The 19,842-nt window shown below is 49.4% G+C and overlaps 1 protein-coding gene across 2 annotated transcripts; it reads left to right on the top strand.

Moving 5' to 3' along the window:
* The first annotated feature begins 7,834 nt into the window (after positions 1 to 7,834).
* Positions 7,835 to 13,708, top strand: SOX7 (SRY-box transcription factor 7). Of its 2 annotated transcripts, XR_004956489.1 has the most exons (3): positions 7,835 to 8,145; positions 11,703 to 12,749; positions 12,943 to 13,708. XR_004956489.1 is itself a non-coding variant. In XM_036241007.1 (2 exons), the coding sequence occupies exons 1-2, from the start codon at positions 7,908 to 7,910 to the stop codon at positions 12,620 to 12,622; spliced, it is 1,158 nt and encodes a 385-aa protein (XP_036096900.1). In that variant the 5' UTR covers positions 7,835 to 7,907; the 3' UTR covers positions 12,623 to 13,708. The 2 variants fall into 2 exon arrangements, 1 of the variants encoding a protein (XP_036096900.1); XM_036241007.1 differs by having other exon boundaries at positions 11,703 to 13,708.
* Positions 13,709 to 19,842: the final 6,134 nt, after the last annotated feature.

Below are 19,842 nucleotides of genomic sequence, written 5' to 3'. Positions count from 1 at the left end.
AAAAGGCTGTAGTACATATACTCAATGGAACACTATGCAGCTATAAGAAAGAAAGAAAAGTCTCTTATCCTTTGAGACGACATGGAAGGACCTTAAGAGTATCATGCTAAGCAAAACAAGCCAATCAGAGAAAGACAGATACCATATGATCTCACTTATTTGTCGAATATAAAGAACAAGGTGGGCTGATAAACGAAATAGACCCAGAGACATAGAAAGGAGTATGGTTCAGACTGACAAACCTCAGAGGAGGGGGCAGGGGGTATGGATGAGATGAACCGAAGGACTTTTATGCATGTATGCATAACCAGTGGACATAGACAACAATGCTGGGGGGTGGCGGCGGGATGGGGAGGAGGGTGTCTAGGGGGAAAAAAGGAAAAATATCTGTTACAAAAAATAAATTAATAAAAATTGGAAAAAAAAAAACATAATGCACCAAACCTTATCAGATGCAATGAAAGAAAGCAGTATTAAGAGGGGAAAAGTATACCTGCAAAAGCCTACATTAAAAAAGAGAAAGGTCTCGCCCTGGCCGGTTTAGCTCAGCGGTTAGAGTGTCGGCCTGTGGTCCAGAGAGACCCAGGTTCAGTTCCCGCTAAGGGCATGTACCTTGGAGTTTGTCCCCGGCCCTGGTTGGGTCATGTGGGTGACAACCACTTGATGTGTCCCTTTCACGTCGATGTTTCTCTCTCTCTCTCTCTCACTCTCTCTCTCTCTCTCTCTCTCTCTCTCCCTCCCTCCCTCCCTTCCTCCCTCCCTCGCACTCTATCTGAACAAAATATGGAAAAGTGTCTTCAGGTGAGGATAAAAAATAAATAAATAAATAAAAGAGAAAGGTCTCAAATCAACAATCTAACTTAAAGAACTAGAAGAAAAGAACATACTAAACCCAAAGCTCCAAAGAATGGAGCATAAATAAATAAAATAGAGAATAGAAAAGCAATAGAACATCAACAAAACCAAGAGTTGGTTCTTATTAAAGATCAACAAGTTGGCAAGCCTTTAACTAGATTAACTAATAAAAAAAAAAAGGAGAAGATTCAAGTAACTAAAATCAGAAATGAAAGAGGAAACACTACTACCAATTTCACACAAATAAAAGGCATATTGTATACATAAGCACTCTTATGAACAATTGCATGCCAACAAACTGGATAACCTAGATGAAATGGACAAATTCCTAGAGACACACAACCTAATAAAACTGAATCTGGAAGAAATGCAAAATTTGAATAGAGCTATAACTAGTAAAGGGATTGAATCAGTAGCCATAAATCTCCCAACAACAACAAAAAAGCCCAGAACCTGATGGCTTCACAGATGAATTATACCAAATATATAAAGAACAATTAACACCAGTCTTTCTCAAACTCTTCTAAAGACTGAAAGGACGGGAACACTTCCAAACGTATTCTGTGAAGCCAGCATTATCCTGATACCAAAACCAAAGACTCAAGGAAAACTATAGACCAATATCCTTTGTGAATATGGATACAAACCCCCCCCCAAAAAAAAAATACAAGAAAACTGAATTCAACAGCATATAGAAAGAATTCTATACCGTGACCAAGTGGGATTTATAGATATGTCATTGATAGACACTTTGGTTAACAGTTTCACCCTAGCCCAGCCTTTGAGTCATCCCAGCCCTGATGCCAGACAATTTGGTGAAGAAGCTTCTGGATGGTTCCAGCTCCTGACCATTCAAGTTTCTTCCAGTCATTCATGTCTTTCCAGCTGAGACACCACCTGACATCATGAAGCAGACGTCCTCACTGCACACTATCCAAATTTCTGACCCATAAAGGCACCAAGCATAACAGTTGTTTGCACTACTAAGCTTGAGTCGTTTATTACACAGCAATAGATAACTGGAGCACATCCCTTCATATCTGTCAGACACTAGCAGAAATACAGGGTGAATGGTTCAAGGACCAATTTAGACAGCTGGTCTAAGTGCATATGTTGAACAAGGGTCATGTTCACCAGTGAAGTCTTCACAGAGGGACTTCTAATACTGTTGAGACATCCCAATGTTCTGAATATAAATCCAGGAGCTGCTGAATGGAGTCTCTTCACGTGAGTTGCTGTAACATTATTTTAGGTTCTGGAGTGTCAAAGATGAGTGTGTATTAATCATGTGACTTACTGTCTATATGCTGATGCTTTGCCATCCTGGGCCTCCCTGACTCTGGAAGGACTGCCCCTCCCAAGGCTAGCCAGTTCCTACAGATAGTAAACAGCTCAACTGCTAGTGTGCTTTTCATACAAACCCAGAGCCTCGATCACCTCCTTTACGAAGCTCTCAAATTCTGGGCCACCATCCCCCAGCCCTAATCAACCAAAGGCTAAGTACCTGACAACTAGGGATATCCTTATGCCCCGGTGCCCACCCAAATTACTCAGATTTAGCTAATTTTAAGCCTGCTTTCCCTTCCTCGCCGTTCCTTCTGAGGAAACTAGAGAAGGCTCTTGCTCATGGTTCCCCCTCTCCCAGAGCTTCTCCATGTGGCCCCCATAGCAAGATAAGCCCCTCTCAGGAGCTGTGAATAACTAGCATTCAGGAGCAGTCTCCTCCTGATATATTGGCCTCACTATACCTCAGATTTTCTATTAATATACTATATTTGGAAACAGAATGATACTCAGTTCCTGCCCCAAGTAAACTTACTATTTGCTGGGGAGGGGAGCCTTAAAATGGTAGGACTGGTAACATTCTGTTCCATGATCTGAGCACGACCTCTGCGGGTGTGCTCACGCAGTGAGGTCTCAGCCAGCGCTCACCATGTCTGCTGCATGATGTGCTTCAATTACAAAAAACAACACATAAAATAATGGTAGTTTGGAATTCATCCATTAAGGCAACCTCATATGCTGAACAAATAAGTACCCTCCGCTTCTCACAGCAGAGTTGTTGGCTGATGACAGAGTTCTCCGTGATGAGATCTCTATCTGTGCTGCTTCATAACGTCGGTCATTAGCCTGACACTATTTACCCAGAAATCAGATGTGTATAGGTAGCCTGAGAAAAGACTTATTTTTCATTTTGTATTACTTATAAGCATTTTTCTAGTCAGTTTCCCTTCTTCTTCTTAGGCGTTTAGAAAGACTAGGCAATAGGATAAAGAGATAGAAACATCCTCTGAACCCACTGTTAGTCTTTCCTGTAATTTGTTGTTTTCTACCTAAATTTGAAAATTCAGCTTCTGACCAACTACATAAAGATCATTTCAGTGCTGTAATCCTTCCTCCTTACAGAAGGAAAACTGATCATTGTGCAGAGTGGAGTGGGAGAAAATAAATGTAGACAAGGTTTGTCCTTGACATGGAATTCTCCCAGCCCTCAGTGCTCGGGAGAAGCACATACACACCCCAGAGTGAGCAGTAGCTTATCTCGGCGCTGCCCTGAGAATGTACGCACACAGGCAAGCCTTCACCTCCTTGGTCCCACCAGGCTATCCACCTGTGCACGGGGCAGGTGACTTGCTTAAATGTGCACCCACACTTGTGGCAGATGGTACTGGACTCATGTCTCTGCTCCAAGTCCACGTTCTTCCCAGCATTCATTAGGAGATGTGATTAATCACAAACAAGTGAGCATTTATAGAGGGGAGTTCTGTAGTAACCAGGACAGCTGATCTGGGGGACCCCAAGATAATTTGGGTTTCTGTACCTCAGGGTTTTGATACTATTAAGTCCCTCTTACAAAAAGGTTTGGATATTGTCAGGGGGCCTACATTCCCCACAATCCAGAGCAATGTCATCTGAAAATCCGATTGCTTTCCCCCTAGTCCCCAACAGAAAAACTGTTAAACCTAAGATGCTGTGAAACTCTGTCCAGGTGTCCTTGGTCTTGCATGCTTCCAGTCCATGCAGGTAAGCCAATAGGTACATCTTAAACCCATGCTGTGTGGCTGAATTCCCCCAAGTTATTCTAAATTTGGGACCTTGATGAATTTCTCCTGAATGACTATGGAGATTTCTGTGAGTTAAAAGAGTGGATTCTGAGCGCAGAGGCTGCGTAGAGGCTCTGATGAGCCAGAGAATGACCTTTACAAAGACTGTCAGTAAAGTATGGATAAGTTAATGTGAGCAAAGAAGATGCTGGTGATACTTTCCACCTCCAGCCTGCTGTGAGGGACAAAAAGTGCCAGCAAAACACATACACAAAACCCTTGCAAAGATGAGGACCATGAGGTGTGTCTCTGCCAGCCCACTGCAGCAACACCGAACTTGTTCTGGGCCAGAGCTCTGGTGCCCTAGCATCACCAAAATTCTTCAGTTTGTGATAGAACAAGGAAAGCTGCCCCAGGGAAAGTTCTGGAGGTCTGACTGTCAATTTTATTTCAATTTTCATCCATTCATTATTTTATAACATTTCACGGTTCTTTAAATATATGAGGTGCTTTCACAAATACTATATCAGTAATCTTACATTATCCTCATTAACAAATAAAGAAGCTTAGGCTGACATCAGGTAAATGTAACTTGTACTCAGCATTTCTGACGTCAAGTTCTGTGTTCCTGGAAACTAACTAGAGCAAAAGAAAAAGATGGGGGAGAGAGGGAAAGGGAGGAGGGAGGAAGAGGGAAGGAAAGAGAGGGAGGGAGAGGAGAGGAAAAGCAAGGAAGGAAGGAAAAAGAGAGAAACGGTTATTTAAGAGGAGCAGAAGAACACTTGAAGCAATACACACCGGAAAAGTAAGGCTCAGGTCTGTGTGCCAGACAGGTCCGTTGCACGGGGCACGCGCGATGTCCACTGTGCCCCAGAGTCGTCACACACAGACCCGTCGCTCCGACTCTGCTCTCTCTTGCCTGCGGGAATCCCATCGCATCCCGCTGCGGGTCCAAGCATCAGCACACGCCCGCACGACAGCCCTTACGTCTAGACCGGTCTTGGTTCGGCTGTTTGCGAATCACTGCGCCCAGTTCCGACCGATGAGCCTCTGGACCAACAACTACCTGGCCGCGGTCCTGGCCGGAGCAGGCGTCAGGGATGCCTTGGAAGGCGCCAGCCTAGCCCACTCGCTCAGCCCTCCAAGCCCCGAGCTTTGAGGTCTCTTGGGCTCTGTGCAGAGCTCCGGAGGATTGAAGGTCGCAGTAACCAGAGAGGCGTCAGAGTCACATTTGACCCACATCCCTGAGCGCCGCCGGCACTAGGGCACGCTGACATAAAGTTGCCCAAGTGAATCAATGCATGGGTGCAAATTAATGAAGAAATGGAGAAATGGAACGAGCCAACGAGCCCGGGTTTCCGCCTGCAGACAGCTCACACTATCGGGGCCGCGCCCGTGCTAACAATGTGGCTGCTAACGTCCGGGTCCTGGAAAACCCAGGTTGGAGCGCTCTCTCCGGACGAAATGCAAGAAAGTAAACGATTGGAAACAACTATCGTGACACCTATTCTCTCTACCCCCGCCCCCGCTGTTTTCTCCATTTTTGCCTTTGGTCTATGGAATCCAACGTGACCGCTCTGTGCTGCCCGGGGCCCGCGTATCTTTCTAACCTGGTGCCTGGGCGCGGCCCCACTGCGTGCGCTTTCTGCTCAGAAACCGCGCTGGGAGGAAGCCAGAGGCTGGCGCCGGACTGGGGACGCCCGCGGCCGGCAAGGGGGCGCTGTCCCCTAGAGGCCTCTGACCCTATGAAGCATGGTCTCCGCCCTGAAGGGCCGTGGGGTTAGAAAGGGTCGAAGCCAAATTCTTCCTGGGGTCCTGGGTTGTAGCACAAGTGCTCCTTCTGGGATCCCCTCTCCAACCCCTACCGTCCCCATCCCCCAACGAGCTGCCCTTCCCCGGACGGGCGCGGCCCTAGCTCCCCGCAGTTCCCAGAGCATTCTGGCCTGGGATTTTTCTAAAGGAATTTCTGGCAGAGGTGTCCAACACGGGAAATGGCCTAGGCTTCCCGGGGTAGGGAAGCCCGCCTAGACTGTGGACACATTCTCTCTGCAAACCTGCCCCACCCCTCCCTGCTCGGCCCCAGGCGCCAGCCAGCCCACCGCTCCACCTCGGGTTCTCTGGCTGCAGAGCACCCACTTTCCAGCCGCTGCGCGCCGCACCTGGCGCACCTGGCGCCCTTGGCTGGTCAGCCTTGGCCGGTGAGAGCAGTGGGTGGAGCCCATGGGCCTAGGGTGTTGCTACGGGGTCCTAGCTGGAAGGGATAGGAAAATTAGAAAATTACCAGGGGTTTTAGAAATTCAAATTGGGCCTTTGAAAAGTTGCATTTCTCTGTCCATTTGGTGAGTTTTAGCCGTGGGGCTGCTCGGGAGAGCATTTTGCAAGGCGCCTGTGGACTCAACTAACTGCGGGCTGGGACATTGCAACCCAGACTTAGAACTTACAGGCTCTAGAGTTATCTCAACATCTGCCATCATATATAGAGTTTGAACTTCGCATATATTATCTCATCTAATCATCACAAGAGCCCTGTGGGATCACTCTTATCGTCCCGTCCTCCTTTTAGGATTAGGAAAGGAGGGTCTATGCCGACTTGCCTCCAGTCACGCATTAACCCAAACACTGACTCAGGCCCTGACTCCAGATCCCCAGTTCCCCCAAGACGGCGCTACCTCCTTTGAGGGTCAGTTCTGAGGAGCACTGCACAGGGGTGGCGCTCAGCACTTATTTGCAGATTGAATTCCAGGATCTAGTCAAGCCTTATGATTGTGGTGTTTTATACAGTAGGGTGTGTCTAAGCCATATTTATTCCCTCCTTTATCCATTCACTTGTTTGGCGGTGCCTGAGTGCCTACTGTGTGCCAGCGCTGACGTAAGAGCCAGGGGAACCATCCTCACAGAAGCAGGGTGACACGGAGCTGTGGTCCAGGGAAGGGGCCGCGCCCTCGAGGGACGGCGGTGAGCTCCCCGCCCGCAGCCCTCGGAATTGAGGGCAGGCCCAGAACCTGCAGCTCCTTCTACCTTGTGGGCGTCAGGATGAGGGGAACTCAGGGGAAGCTCCCAAGTCGTACCACAGGGGACGCGGTGGGGGAGGGCCGGAGCGACTCCCGTCGCTCAGTGGGAGTTGCTGGGAGGAGAATAGAGAAAATGCGAGAAGGAATTCCTTGAGAGAAGGGTTAGAGGCAAGGGAGCTGGAGGTTCCAACACCGGGGACTACAGTGGGTGGTGAGAAGAGTGTCGGAAGAGAGAAATCAGGTGTTAGAGTGGAAAAGAAGCGAGAACGCAGCCTGCTCTCCCAAGAGCCAGGATGCTGCGGAGACACCAGGGCGGGGCCCTCGGTGGTTACTGCGTGGAACCCGATGCGGGATCCAAGCCCAGCCCGTGTTAGCCTCTAGTGGTCACCAAAGTTGGCTGGGGGCCCAGTCATTTTAGAAAAGTTGTAGGTGTGTTCTCTTAAGAACGGTTCACCGGCTGCTCTGGGGGTTTTCATGGTCAACGTGTCTCGCTCCGGGCCATTCCCAGCGAAACCTGATAGGCTCCGGTTCTCCGTAGGATTCCACGCCCGGGAGGACTTGTAGTCTGGCCCGAGTCCGGCTCCTGCTCTCGGGCGAGGTGACTGCGGGCGTTGCCCGCCGCCCTGCTCTGCGGCACCTGTGTCGGCAGCGGGCGGGACAGGAGGCGGCCCCGGACTGCGGGACGCGGATCCCCGGGAGGGACCCGGGAGGCGGAGGGGCGGGCTGGGGGCGGGCGCGGGGAAGCGGCCCTCCTTTCCTCTCCTGCTCCCGGCAAGTCGGAGCGGGGACTCGGCGGCCAGGGACGCAGGGAGGGGGCCGCGCCGAGACGGAGGGAGGGGCCGAGCAGCCTTCAAGAGTCATTGGAGGACGTGACCGCCCGAAGCTGATAAATAAGGGGCCGGGCCGCGGCTGCCGGCCAAGTTGGACGCCCCGACCTGTGCTAGGGCCAGGTCAACGCCGGCCCCGCGAGGCGAAACGAGACGACCCCCGTGCGGCCATGGCCTCGCTGCTGGGAACTTACCCGTGGCCCGAGGGGCTCGAGTGCCCGGCCCTGGAAGCCGAGCTGTCGGATGGGCTGTCGCCTCCGGCCGCCCCCCGGCCGCCAGGGGACAAGGGCTCAGAGAGCCGTATCCGGCGGCCCATGAACGCCTTCATGGTGTGGGCCAAGGACGAGAGGAAACGTCTGGCGGTGCAGAACCCGGACCTGCACAACGCCGAGCTCAGCAAAATGCTGGGTGAGTGAGCGGGCGGGTGGGAGGGCGGGTGCGCCGCGAGGTCGCGGGCCGGGGGCGCAGGCAGAGACCGCCTGGGGCGAGCGCGCGGAGAGTGGCAGCACCTGGCGGGTGGGGACTCGCGGGAAGCGCGGGCGTCGCTGTGCCGGCGAGGTTGGGCATCTGTGCGAGCGTGGGTGTGAGCGCGGTGGCAGGGATTCAGAGTAGGGACACCTTGGCAAGGCCCAAAGTGAAACAACTTGGCCCTGGGGTGACCCAGGAGGTCCACTCGGGAAGGCAGGAGCGAAATTGGGGCCCCAGGGTACAGGCGGGGCGGGGCAGCGACCAGGCCCGAGTCGCAGGGCTGTGGAGACCCAAACGTGCAGAGTGGCCGGGACAGAAACGCTGAGATCCGGTGGAACTGGCCTTTGCTAAGCATACCAGAGTGGGAAACCCATCGTTCCCTGAACTTTACCACTGGCCATCAAGGTGGAAGGTGGTAACTTATTATTAACGAATATTCATGAAGAGAGACCTTGCCAGTCGCATCCCAGCTTTAACTTTATTATTAAAGCAACAGAAAAAAAAAGTCTTCTCAAATAGACTCCATTTCTCAATCACAACGGTTTAGTCCATTTGATTCCTATATTTAGGGCAGCGGTGAGGGTCTGTCTGCCCAGCACCCTGGCAGGGTTGCTTCTCTGATGCTGTGCAATCCCAGCAGGGGGGGCAGGACTGAGGGCAAGGACGAGCCAGACCAGAGGAGCCCAGAGAGAGGATGTTAGGGCACCTCCGAAAAATCGAAGTTCCTCTCTGGCTTTCTTGTCTCTCCCCTGTCTAGAGCTGAGCACTTTTCAGCTCTGATCTACTCTAACCTCTTAGCCCCTTCCACATGGTTTTTATCCATTTTAACCAATGGGAACCTCTCTTTCAAAACACTTCCTTGTGGAGTAGACCTCAGGTCCTATGAGCAGGGACATGTGTGGTCACTGGAGACTGGCCCTGTTCTCCCAACCCCATCAGACCCAGAACCAAAGGAACCAGTTTCCCTTTTCCGTTGGAGCTTTGAGCTCCTTCTGGGTCGGAACCATGGACTGAGGACTGATGCCCACCTTTCTGCTGGTTAAAGCCACAGGCCTGCAGAGAGGGTCCCTCCTGCAGTCCAGACACACTTTCATGCAGCTGATGGAGTGCTGGTTTCTAAGAGCCTTCTATCACCCAGCCTCCTGGTTAGCCCTGCCCAGGAAGCATTAGAAAGCCAGTGTCTTAGTGAGCCCCTTCCTCCATTAAAAAAAAAAAAAGTTTAAAATTATATTTTACACAGTTGGCATAAAGACAAGTGTATTAATATACATAACAATACAACATTTCCTCAACCTGAAAGTTCATATTTTCCCTCAGATTGCTAACGAAATGCAACACTTCTTTTGTGGGGGCCTCTAAAGTTTTTTCTTGGTAGGCGCTAGGTGCTGTTCTGAGACGCTCTCCTTGCAGAGATAGAGCAGGGTTTCTGTTGCAGACCCAGAGCCAGAGACAGGAGATGAGCTTGGTCTGGGGAGCCTTATAGGATTGAGGCTGCCTGCTCCCAGGGAAAGGGCAGGCAAAGGGACTTGGGTGACAAATGCCTCCCATACGCTGATCCCTGCTGTCTGTTTGCACTTAGGCTTCAGAGGTTACAGTTCATTTTGCAGGAAAGACACAGATTCCTTCCTGCTTAACCACACAGCCCCTGGCACTGGGTGAGGGAAACCAACCTGGTGTTGCTTTTTCAAATATAGTCTTTCTAATCTGTTCATAGCACGATCTTTTTCCACCCCCATGATCTCGCCCAGCCCTTTCCTTTCGAACTTAGGAAAGGACTGGATGTCCCAACTTTTTTGACTATAAGCTTTCTAATCTTCCACATTCAAAACTTCACCCAGTAACGCTAGTATTTTTAGTATGTTATGAATGAGAAAGTGCATAAAGGCACTTACACATTTAAAATTAACCTATATTTTATTAATACTGCAACATCCACATACACTTAGAATCTAGAGTCACATTTCATATACTCAGTTCACAGATTGAGTTGGGGGGTGGGGTGTCTGGATCTTGGGCCTCTTGCAACTCTGTGGCCTCAGCCCTAGTCTGGGAACTCTGAGTTCCAGCTCCAAATCCGGAGTTCCTAATACTTTTAAAGCTGCCCTTATAAGTGAGAGCTAATTATATTCATTGATGACTGTCAGAATAGTTACAGATTTCCATCCCCATGGTAGAACACCTTTAATAATTCCCCTCCTCCAGCCCTCTTTGAAAGACTGGTGTGCGGAGCCTACCAGCACGGACACAGGCACTGATGGATGGGGGGGGAGGGGGGTGGCCATGCACACAGCTCTACTCCGCCCTGTGCAGAGGGCTCTAGGTGGGAGATGTGCCCCTTTCCTTACAGTGCTTAGCAGGGCCTATCCTCCAGGCAGTGACTGAACTTCAGCACACATAAGAGCCATGGGGAAAGGGGGCTTGTCAAAGTTGTAGAATCTGAGTTCACCCTAGGCAGTAACAACCTGAGCATCCAGAAGTGACCTTCAGCAAACTGCAGCTGGAGGGATGTGCAATGTACTTTGAAAGACTAAAGCATTTTACAAAACAACACACAAACGAGTGAGGGCGAATAGGAAAGACAAGTGACACCAGCATTTTAGTACCAGTGGGATGCATGTGTGTGATGCTTTCTAAAGAGTTTTGAGTTGGGTAACAATACAGTACATTTTCTAGTGAGGGAAATAGAGACCCAGGGAAGTTAAACGGTTTCCTTCTGTGTGGAGAGTCAAGTCAAAGGGTCCTAAGTAGATAACCGGAAGCTGGGGTGTGGGCGCTTCTCTGTGTGTGTGTACATGTGTGCTGTCTGAGTGTGCACATGTGCATGTTTCAGGCAGATGCTGGCATTCTGGCCACAGTGTCAGGTCTTCATACAACAGGGTCCTATTTGACCTTCAGGTGTAAAGGATAATCGTGTTACACTAAGTGAGATCCTATAATTTAATTATGCCTGTGAAACTATTAACTCTACCTGGGTTCCCACATGGGGGGGGGTGGCTATGAGGTTTATGCCATACATAAATATTACAGTCACAGCAATGGGTAACAATACAGTATATTGTTCCTGAGACACAGCAATAACCAACAAAGGTAGAGGGTTTTCATTAGAATGCAAAAATAATTAGAATTGGCTCTCCAAGGGTTAAAAGAACCCAAATCAATGTTGTAGTCCCTGCATTGTTTTCATGTTTGTGTGATCTGATGGCTTTTATTATATGAGAGGTGACGTGACTATGTGTGTCTCGGTATGAAGTGGTTTTGCTGGACGCAGGTGGTGGACGTTGGTTTGGCCTCACTGTGCAGGCAGGATCTAGGCTGGGATGAGGATGCGAGGAGTGCCTCCTGCCCTTTGTAGAGAGGGGACCACGGAAGGGATGGGGGTACGAAGTGGGACAGAGTGTGCCTGTCTGATGCTTGGAGGCAGGAGCCTGAGACATGTGCACAGGCTGCCCCAAGCCGCGCAGATGCTGAAAGTGGCCTTTTCTGACTTGTGTGAACAGGAAAGTCGTGGAAGGCGCTGACACTGTCGCAGAAGAGGCCCTACGTGGACGAGGCGGAGCGGCTGCGCCTGCAGCACATGCAGGACTACCCCAACTACAAGTACCGCCCGCGCAGGAAGAAGCAGGCCAAGCGCCTCTGCAAGCGCGTGGACCCCGGCTTCCTCCTGAGCTCCCTTTCCCGGGACCAGAACGCCCTGCCCGAGAAGCGGGGCAGCAGCCGGGGGCCGCTGGGGGACAAAGAGGACAGGGGTGAGTACTCCCCGGGCGCCGCCCTGCCCAGCCTTCGGGGCTGCTACCACGAGGGGCCGGCGGGCAGCGGCACCCCGGGCAGCACGGACACGTACCCGTACGGGCTGCCCACGCCCCCGGAAATGTCGCCCCTGGACGCGCTGGAGCCGGAGCAGACCTTCTTCTCCTCCCCCTGCCAGGAGGAGCACGCGCACTCCCACCGCATCCCCCACCTGCCCCGGCCCCCTTACTCCCCCGAGTACGCCCCCAGCCCTCTCCACTGCCGTCACTCCCTGGGCTCCCTGGCCCTCGGCCAGTCCCCCGGTGTCTCTATGATGTCCACTGTATCCGGCTGTCCCCCGTCTCCTGCATATTACTCTCCTGCCACCTACCACCCTCTCCACGCCAACCTCCATGCCCACCTGGGCCAGCTCTCCCCACCTCCGGAGCACCCCGGCTTTGATGCGCTGGATCAGCTGAGCCAGGTGGAACTCCTGGGGGACATGGATCGTAATGAGTTCGACCAGTATTTGAACACTCCTGGCCACCCAGACTCTGCTGCTGGGGCCGTGGCCCTCGGTGGGCATGCCCCAGGCTCTCAGGTGACACCAACGGGCCCCACAGAGACCAGCCTCATCTCCGTGCTGGCTGATGCCACGGCCACGTACTACAACAGCTACAGCGTATCATAGAGCCGGAGGCCGCCGGTCCAGCCCTGCCTTGACGCTGCCACTCTCCGTCCTGGGCACTGAGCATAGCCAGCCTGGACGTGCTGCCACCCCGACGGGCACGTCCGCACTGCGGGCCCCAGGGAACCAGGTCTGCAGATCCCAGGTCCCTCTCCATCCCCCTCCCCGCCACCCCAATCCCCATCCCGGAAGCCTCCGTTTTGAGTATATTCCTTCAAATGGGTTTTCATTGGCTACACCTGGGAATAGGGCAAGGGAATTGTTGAAAATCGCTTGTTCCAGGTGGAATTTTCATGGATCTCTTCTCTCTGTTCCCATCTCAGAAACAAATGTGTGAAAAGCCCAGCAGCATTCTTACCTGGGAGCCCTGGGCTGGGATCCAGAGACCCAGGATCCTCAGAGGGCTGGTGACACCTTGACTGGCTTCTCCTTCCCTTCCAGCCTGCCCCACTGTCCCCATCTGTAAAGTGAGGGACAGATTTAATATCTAAGGTCCCTTCTGCTCCAGGGTTTTCTGATTTAGGATTCTTCCAAGGCTCAAAGGAAAATAAAGTTTGACTCAGTAAGCTCCGTAAGGCGTACCCTGTGATAATTCTGCATGCACAGCCCAAGGACACAGGGCTTTCTGCGCTTGTCCTGCCTTCCAAAATGATCTTAGTTGTCCAAAAGGACTCTTTTCCAACGTGAGAAAAAACACTTACCTTGATTTGGGAAATTAACCACTAAGGTTGACCGCATCCCTGAAAATGAGATTGAATTCAAGCTGTATTTATAAAATATATTTTTAGATCATTTCTTTTCAATTATTACACACACATTTCAAGAGAGTATACACAGCCTGAATACATACAGTGTGTGAGAAACATGCAATATAACACACTTTCATGCATACCCTTACGTGCGTGTCTGTGCAGCCTACATCAGATACTTTTGTTGACACTGGCAACTTTTTGTCAGCTCCCTGATCCTAATAACCCAAAGAGCAGGGAACCTAAAAAGAATTTCCTCCAATCTGAACGTCTTGGTTTATTGAGCAAAATTTCAGCACACCCTCCCCTCTGCAGATGCGAAAGGAGCTTTCTTCCCGCTGTCTCCATCTCCTTCTCCCCCTTTCCAGAGATTTCCTTTTCTCTTCTTTGCTCTTCCTCCACCCCTGAATTGGCCACTAATTCAAAGATCCCTTGACTTTAACATTCCTAGCCTGATTCTCATGACTGGGAAGGGAATTTGTCTTCCTCATCAGCCAGTTGGTTCTTTAGGGAACAGCCTCAGACAACACTTCAAAACTCCGCTGCACCTTCATTGTGCTTCCTTCCCGAAGAACAGAAGCCCACTGGAATTCAGAAAAGGTTTCTGAGTCCTGCCCCTGCCCCCGAACATTTCTACCCTCTCAGACCTCCTTTGAAGGAACATACCTAACAGTGAGCGAAATGGCAGCTGTTTGTCCTTGGATGTCTGCATATTATTATTGCCTGTATAAAATATGTGTTTTATATATTCTCCTATTATTTTCACCTTATATTTTGTATTGTTGAATGACCCCCCCCCTTTTTTTCTTCCAAGGAGTCCGATTGTAAAATCACTTATAAGATATGATTAATCTCTATGCTATTACTGTGTACAATGTTTGGTAATAAATAGTAAACCATGGACACTATGATTGACTGGTGCAGTCCAGAATGTGTATTAATAATCTTGTAAAACATGATCACAGACATTAAGCTAAACTGTTCCTTTTTTTTTTTTGCTAAAACTACACATGCTTTGGAATGGTTGTAGATATTGACTTGTCTAAAATATTTAATTTAAATAAACATTTTTTTTTACCGTGACCATTCTATCATTTGACATCTAGTTGTACAAAAGGGAGGGTCTTCAGGTGAGGCAGAGATATTAAGCCCAGTGCTATGTATTGCATTGGTCAAAATGTTCTCCACATTGATCTTTTTCATTTCAAAGCTATTCGTAGGGGTGGCTTATTTTATTTTTGAGTTATGGTGAAGAAATAAAGGCTGATATTACACACTGAAGACAACACTGTTATAATTAATGAAAGAAAAGACCCGTTTCTAGCTTATCTGCAGAAGAGCTTCCTCCTCGGGATATCTTCACACCTGTAAATTAGAACCAGGTATCATCTCAAGATAGGAAGTAAGTTCTGCTCAATTAATTGCTTACTTGGATCTACCACATTTTTTTCTTCTTTTTGAAATATTCTTGAAAACTACCTGGATTGCCCTTTTAGCTGTGCACTGACGGCTCTCGAGATCGGACGGAATGTCGTGAGAAGACCAGGGAGCACACAGGTCCGCACCTCAAGGCTGTGACATCTTGAGGTTAAGGATGGAAATGCCAGCCAAAAAGTGCTGGAAAAACTGATTACTCAGTCCATGCAGGTCACCCATGCCTGGCTCCTGTCCCTGAAGAAGCCGTTGTGACTTGTTCGAGTCAAGGGTAGTCTTATGTTCTCCCGGGCCCTCTGGGCCAAGGAGTGAGATTTGGGAGGGCCCAGCTGGGCATATGTTCCTCCTTCAATTTTGATCATAATCTATAGTCATTACTTTAATAGCATTTTATAAGTGGAGAGAGTTTTACAGAGATTTTTATGGGCTATTTCTCATTCACAGCCTCAAGTGAGGCTCTGTGATCCATCCACCTGATGGCACAGCAGGGACACTGAGGTCCAGGGTGGGACTACATTACCAGGGTGCCACATAGCTTCCCCCACATGGGGCCAGCGGTGGTTGGGGTGTCAGCCTTTGCTTGTTACACACATCTGTTGGCAGCGTCAGCCTAACAGTCTCACAGCTCGAGGCTTTGTGATCCACCATGACACAGAATAACTGCACTGTGGTCTGATGCACACCTATCACAGCCCAGGGAACAAAAGAACGAACAAGAGGAAATTGCAGGGCCAGAAATAGACAAACTCCATTGCCACCAGGTCCACAGTGGCAGTCACAGGGTCATCAGCTGGCTGGAGGACTTGTCTGGCAGCATCTGCCCAAGACATTGGGCCTCAACAGTGCCAAAAGGGCGTATTTTATTCCAGGACACACTGTGGGAGTGGGGGTGTTGTCCTTGTCCCTGGAAGGGCAGGAAACAGGCAGGCGACAGGGCGGCTCTTTCACTTTTTTCTCTTTCACTTTTGCTCAGCTGTAAGAGAGACAGTGGTGTCTTGAGTGACAAGGGCCCTTGCTGCTTTGCCTGATTAAGAATTGATGGGTATGGTCCTGGCCAGTTTGGCTCAGTGGTTAGAACATTGGCCTGCGGACCAAAGAAACCCAGTTTCGGTTCACACTAAGAGCGTGTACCTCGGTTGCAGTTTGTCCCCGGCCCCAGTTGGGGTTGTGTGGGTGGCAACCAGTCAATGTGTCTCTCTCACATCTATGTTTCTCTCTCTCTTCCTCCCTTCTCCCTCCAGCTCTGTCTGAAGGTAAATGCAAAAATGTCCTCGGGTGAAAAAAAAATTAAAAGAATTGATGGGTATGAAGAGTTATACGTTATTTTTCTGAAAGGTTGATTTTATCATTTCACTCTTTTCCTGAAGACCCTTCAGTGATTGCTCGTCACCTGTACCCACAGGATGAGGCAGAGGTGGGTTTATGTGAAGCCAGTGAGGTTCAACCCTCTGGGTCCCTCACTTCTACAGGTTCTTGGGGGGCACCCTGGTAATGTAGTCACATGGCCATTTGTTTTTATAAACTTTGCAAAAAGGAACAATTTTTTTGTATCCTTTTTTTTAAAAGCCCCTTTTCCCCATTTGTACAAACTTCAGGACCCCTGACACCTGGCTTGGTCACATGTGAGTGCCCCTATGACAGATCCTCTTCTTTCCAGAAGCCTCTCATGGTCCCCATCACCCCCTCCGCATGGGGTACCCACTGCACAGAAAGCCTGTTGTTCCCTAAAGAGCTCTCTTTCCATACTTTCGTGTTTTTCATGTTTTCCCCTGACCAGGGAGACCCTCATTCCCATGATCTATCTGTTGACATCCTAGTCACTGTCCAAGTCCAGCTCAGATGACCCCAACCCTGCTGGGAGGGGGGCTAGTGGGGCTTGAGCAAATCTGGGTTAGGGCACTTATCACCTGGCGTTATCAGAATCATTTATCATTACACAGCAACTGCTCAACAAATAAGTAAAGGAACAAATGAATAAAGCAAACATTGGAGATATCCTGTAGGTACTCTGCTTGACCTTGGTGGGAAAAACCTGAAACCTCTCTGGAAACAGAGACCCTGGAGCCTGTGAGTGTGCAGTTCTCAGGCTCCCAGGCTGGATGTGAAGCAGCCATGGCTAGTCACCCTCACCTGCTGGAGTGTAGCTGGAGCAGACAGGTCAGCTGGGCACGGTGGCCCTGGAGGGGAGTCTCCTCTTCCATCCTGTCCTAGAGCAGCAGATGGAGCTGAGGACAGATGATCTGTAACAGTGGCCACTGCCTACTTTTTCTTTTGAAAGGTTGTGCTCTTGATTTCATCATAGTGAAAGGGATTTGGGTGGATGGAAGGAAGGAATAAAGGAAGAAAGGAAGAAAGGAAGGGAGGGAAGGAGGGAGGGAGGGAAGGAAGAAAGCTTGCTCTGTCTATCTCTCTATCTCTCTATCTCACTATCATCATCTGTCATCTACCCACTATTCATTAACCCATGTGACCCACCCATCTATCTTTCATCTATTCCATCCATCGTCTGTCCATCCATCCATCCATCCATCCATCCATCCATCCATCCATCCATCCATCCACTCTATCTGTCTATCTATCTATCTATCTATCTATCTATCTATCTATCTATCTCCTATCAGTCATCTACTGATATTTTTAATTTTCAAAAGAGACACAGTTTTTGTAGAAAGTTTAGAAAAAAATAACATCACAGAGAAAAAAAACAAGTCATCTATTGTCCACAACTTAGAGACATTACTGGTAATTTATATTTTGCATCCATCTATCAATCTTTTTTTGTCTAGCTTTACATATACATATGTCTTTTATAACAAACATTTTATTAATTAATGTTAAACATTTTCCTATGTCATTAAACTATATATTTCTGCAAAAGATTTTTTTCCAGTTAAAAAATCAACATAAAAAATCAGAAAAAACTTTTTACAAAAATAACATACTTATTTTTCTATACTAAATGCTCTAGTTTTGTACTCATGGATTCAGAATTGTACCTGGTGTGCTCACAGTGCAGATATAGATCCATTGGTATTTGACTTGATCCTTTTAACAACCTATTGTAGAGTTTTGCCACATTAGTATTTGTCTTTATCTTTGTCATTTTTGAAACAGCACAATACTTCAGTGCATTAATGTAGCTTAATTTACTTGACCACCCCCTTGCTATCAGATAACCGAATCACTCCATTTTAATTTCTTGCCATCATGGATAACACTGCAGTGAACATTTACTTATGTCCTTAGCTGCACTCCCAGCAGGGAATCACTGGGGCTAAGCATATAAACAAGTTTTCAAAGAGTCTCTGTTGATAGTTGAGGCACTCCATTCCACACCCAGAATAAACTGACTCTTTTTTTTTTAATCCTCCCCCAAGGGCATTTTTCATTTTTTGCTCAGATAGAGTGAGAGAGAGAGAGAGAGAGAGAGAGAGAGAGAGAGAGTGAGAGAGAGATGTGAAAGGGACACATCGAGTGGTTGCCTTCCCGCACGACCCAACCAGGGCTGGGGACAAACTGCAACCGAGGTACATGCTCTTAGCAGGAACCGAACCCAGGTCTCTCTGGACCAAGGCCGACGCTCTAACCGCTGAGCCAAACCGGCCAGGGCGAACTGACTCTTTCTTAACAGGAAGAATTGAGACTCCTGAAGACTATTTACAACTGACTTACCTCTGACCAGGCTAGAGTGGCTTAACTCCTGGTGGCTTTGTCTTCCTGAAGACCTGCTACAGACTTGCTGCTGGCTTCCCCTAAAAAACTGAGGATGTTCCTTTCCCTAAACACCATGGTGGGTAGCACACCTTTCCCTGTGTATCCTCTCACTGTGTGGGGGAAGGACTGGTCTACCAGTCAGCAAGGCGAGACATGCGGTTCCCCGAGTCCCTGGGGTACTCCATCAGGGCTGCTGGCTGCGTTCACGGGGCTCAGAGCTCGAGACACAGGGCTAGCATCTGGAAAGAGCTGGGACCTGGGGGCAGGGTCTGCCCTTACCCCATCACTGCATTTTGATTAGGATTCAGGTAAATCCCTGGAGCTCTTCTCATCTGAGGGCATGCTTAGTGAACTTCTGGGCACTTGAGAGATTGTAGAGCTTGGTATGCAGGTACGAGGTAGCTATGGTCTATTTAGATTTCTTTGGACAGCTTAGATTTCTTTTAGGCCTGGAGGCTGGTACTTCTGAACAATCTGCAGCCGTGTGTCCAGTGGTTGTCGCATTGGGATTGGCTGCATGGGAGAAATGAGGGTACAGGACCCCTGCGATGGCTGGAGGGGATAACAGAGGGACTCAGCTTTCTTCTTTGGGCAGTGGGATTGAAAGAGACCATCTGCATCATTTAGAACATTCTCCTGCCTCTTAGCCATTCTGGGCTGTGGGTTTCTATTTGATTTGAGAGTCCTCTAGAAAAAGGGATTTCTCTCTCTCTGTGAGCTAGACTAACAAGTTCCATCATCAAGTTATTTCTTCTACCTCCCAAAGTCCCTCCTGCTGTAGTCTGCATCCATGTCCACTTGCTGTCACTGTGGCGACGTACCCACTTCGTCCCCATCTTGCCCTGAAGGAGGGTGGTTAGGCTCCTTTTTATTTGTTATGAGACCTTGTTTGAGGATGCATAGGGGTTGTGGTTCCCTCCAGACCCTCTCTCAGGTCTGCATCCCCCTTAATCAGAGACTGGGTGCTGTGTGGATGCGGGATGGGGCAGGGGGAGGAAGCCTCCCACACTGCGAGAGGGAAAGGCAGGTGATTTCACCAGGGACTGGGACAGCAGACTCCTCGGGCACTTTGGAATGTGCTGCAAGTAGGTGTAGGGTGTGGCCACTTTCCAGAGGTTCACATCACTGGGTCAGACACTCACTCATCTTCCAAGGGGCGGTGGGGTGACACCGATCTGGGACAAGGTAGAGGGGGCCTTAAAACAAGAAAAAGATTTCACTGGATTCTGGAAAAAGCACTAAATTATGGTGGACAGAATGACTGCTTCCTCCAGGGGCATCAGGGAGCTGGCTCTGTGTTTGATGCTAAAACCTGAGAGGTGAGGC

Source organism: Molossus molossus, unplaced genomic scaffold (genome assembly GCF_014108415.1).
Source record: "Molossus molossus isolate mMolMol1 unplaced genomic scaffold, mMolMol1.p scaffold_m16_p_4, whole genome shotgun sequence".
NCBI lineage: Eukaryota > Metazoa > Chordata > Mammalia > Chiroptera > Molossidae > Molossus > Molossus molossus.
Note: the sequence above shows the minus strand (reverse complement) of the source record. Positions and strands in the feature narration are given on the sequence as shown.

Bases quoted from the DNA above. Each gene is read 5' to 3' on its own strand.
- SOX7 (XM_036241007.1), top strand. From the start codon at position 7,908: ATGGCCTCGCTGCTGGGAACTTACCCGTGGCCCGAGGGGCTCGAGTGC. The intron at 8,146-11,702 runs GTGAGTGAGCGG...TTGTGTGAACAG, and splicing joins CGAGCTCAGCAAAATGCTGG to GAAAGTCGTGGAAGGCGCTG.